Source organism: Lipotes vexillifer, unplaced genomic scaffold (genome assembly GCF_000442215.2).
Source record: "Lipotes vexillifer unplaced genomic scaffold, Lipotes_vexillifer_v1.1 scaffold1281, whole genome shotgun sequence".
Taxonomy (NCBI): Eukaryota; Metazoa; Chordata; class Mammalia; order Artiodactyla; family Lipotidae; genus Lipotes; species Lipotes vexillifer.
The window spans coordinates 149,263-152,177 of NW_006775290.1; the positions used below are offsets into that span (position 1 = coordinate 149,263).

Consider the following 2,915-nt stretch of genomic DNA (forward strand, 5'->3'; position numbering starts at 1 on the left):
TGAGGACACGGGGAGAGGGAAGGGTAAGCTGAGACGAAGTGAGAGAGTGGCATGGACATATATACACTACCAAATGTAAAATAGATAGCTAGTGGGAAGCAGCCACATAGCACAGGGAGATCAGCTCGGTGCTTTGTGACCACCTAGAGGGGTGGGATAGGGAGGGTGGGAGGGAGATGCAAGAGGGAGGGGATATGGGGATATATGTATACATACAGCTGATTCACTTTGTTATAAAGCAGAATCTAACACTGTAAAGCAATTATACTCCAATAAAGATGTTAAAGAAAAAAAAAAAGGACAGGACCCCTGAGGATCTTTCATAACTCTTAAAGGATGTGACTCCCGTGGTGCAGCCAGCACTGCTAATAGTTCTTTGGGTGAGGGAGATTTAAATAAGCAAAAAATGTGTTAAAACCACGCAAACGGAATCTGGTGGCCACAGACCCACCTAAAACACTGAATTGTATGAGTCGGCTGGGTTGAAGGGTAGTTGAGCCTTTAAACTTGAGCAGGTTGAGCCTCTCAGAGATGGGTCTTCAGCGCTCGCTCGGTCCTGGCTAAGGCCGGGCTCACATCCAGGACTGGGTCTCTGCCCACCGCCCTCATCCACCGGCCTGGAGACCCACACGCTCGCAGTCCGTGACCCAGCCCGCGCCACCCCGGCCCCGCCCCCTGCCTTCCCGGGCGCCCGCCCCCCTCTAACCGGGCGGCGCCGGCGCGCCGGCCGTCAGAGCGGCTGTGTGGGCGGAGCTTGCGTAGCCGCCGGGACCCCTGCGTGCACCGCCTCTCGCCCCTAGCCACCGGGCGCCACCGCGGACACGCACTTCCTGCGAGGCCTCCGTGCGCACTTTAGGCGAGCCGAACCGAGCTGAACCCTGCCCTGCACTTGCGAGCTGTTCGCCATGGTGGACGAGCTGGTGCTGCTGCTGCATGCGCTCCTGATGCGGCACCGCGCCTTGAGCATCGAGAACAGCCAGCTCATGGAACAGCTGCGGCTACTGGTGTGCGAGAGGGCCACCCTACTGCGCCAGGTACGTCCGCCGAGCTGTCCGGTGCCCTTCCCCGAAACGTTTGACGGCGAGAGCTCCCGGCTCCCCGAGTTTATCGTGCAGACGGCGTCTTACATGCTTGTCAACGAGAACCGATTCTGCAACGACGCCATGAAGGTGGCATTCCTAATCAGCCTGCTCATCGGGGAAGCTGAGGAGTGGGTGGTGCCCTACATTGAGATGGATAGCCCCATCCTAGGTGATTACCGGGCCTTCCTCGATGAGATGAAACAGTGTTTTGGCTGGGATGACGACGAAGACGACGACGACGAAGATGAAGATGATGATTACTAGGCCCGGAGACCCTCGGGCCTAGGGGGGAGGGCCCTGCACGCCGCCACCTCTCCCCTCTCCGCCTTGTCCCGCCCGGAGCCGCCGCGCTCCCCTAGCGCTCCCATCCCCTTCCCTACCTCTGCCTCTGGTTGTCTTCCTCCTCCCCCCTCCTCCCCGTAGTGCTTGTCTTTGTTCCGGGGATAGTGCTCCAGTTACCTGCTGCTGAGGCTGGGGCCTCTCTCTGAAGTGCGCTGCCTCCCACTCTGGCCAGCCCCAGGACCCTCTCCTGCTGACTTGAACTGTGTTCTGAGCCCCAACTCTAGGCCAGGCCCCTGTTACCAACTGGACGGACTATGCACAGCTGTGCCGCACAGCCCTGCCAACTCTCAGGCCTACATCTTGCCCAGAGACCTACGCTGCCACCTAAGCACCCTCCACCACATTACAGCGACAGACCAGGCCTTTGGAGATAAGGAGCAACCTAGAAGATGCCTTAGTTGGCTACACCTCCTGGGACACTGGTTTGGACTGCTCACCAACTTCCCCCAAGGGGCTAATCTTTCAAGCTGGTTAGTTCCCTGCTAACGCCCAAGGTCTTCTCCTGCCTCACCAGATTGCTGCAGGAGCCTGTTGTGCCTGGCAGCCAAATTGTTGACATTTCTCCTATGCACCAGTTTTGCACAACTGTCATTTATCTTTCAAAATTGCAGCAATCCCACAGATGTGTGCATTTGGACAAAAATACTAAAAACAAAACTACAAACAAAAGCAGGCACTCAGCCCAGCTCCTCAGTACTACCTGGAAAAAGCATTTACATTCTTTTCAATAAATATCAAGCACTACGATAAAAGAGTCTCTTTTAATGGTTAAGGGCTGTCATTGGCCTCTGCCACTCACCCTGACTCCCATATTCTCATTGATATCAGGGAACCTAATTCAATCCCAGTATTCCCCACTGTCATGTGTAGGCTACAGGGGACAGCTAACATAGGGCTTTATGGGGAATCTGGTACTCCCCTCACCAAAGCATTTCTTGCAGCCCTGGTGAAGGGAGTGTCCTCTGGGGCTTCCAAATGACATGGGTAAGGTGTGGCTGAGCAGGTGGCACACCATCCCAAACTGGGACACTTTTGAGAGAGCTTAAAGGGGACACTATTAATTATTAGACTGGGACAGCAGGCATAAATCAGGACACACAATATTCCTGTCTTCCTGAGCTTTTGGGTTCTTCCTCAACACGGCAACTTCTGCCCCTTAACCCTTAGTGCCTGTGGGGTGCTATTGAGTTCAGGCTTCATTTAACAACGTAGCACATTGTTTTAATACCCCTTCTAGGTGCTTGAGGTAACATTAAATCCTAGATCCTGGGTAAATGCACCCATAATAACTGGAGCCTGATTTGAACATTTCATCTTCCTTGGGCAGATACCCTTAGAATCACCACCCATCCATGTGCCCGAGATTCCTGCCTGTAGAAATTGACAAGATGCCTGGCTATCTCCTGAACTAGATCTTATACTGCTATCTGAGCTATGCTGAGATTTCTTTGTGGGCCTGGAGGGCTCGGAGGCACTAAGGGAGTGGGGTGA

The 2,915-nt window shown here is 54.3% G+C and overlaps 1 protein-coding gene across 1 annotated transcript; it reads left to right on the forward strand.

The window, feature by feature from the left end:
- Positions 1–829: 829 nt before the first annotated feature.
- Positions 830–2,169, forward strand: LDOC1 (LDOC1 regulator of NFKB signaling). The gene has a single exon (XM_007449839.1). It carries the CDS (start codon positions 906–908, stop codon positions 1,344–1,346), a length of 441 nt encoding a protein of 146 aa, XP_007449901.1. The 5' UTR covers positions 830–905; the 3' UTR covers positions 1,347–2,169.
- Positions 2,170–2,915: the final 746 nt, after the last annotated feature.

Bases quoted from the DNA above. Each gene is read 5' to 3' on its own strand.
- LDOC1 (XM_007449839.1), top strand. From the start codon at position 906: ATGGTGGACGAGCTGGTGCTGCTGCTGCATGCGCTCCTGATGCGGCAC.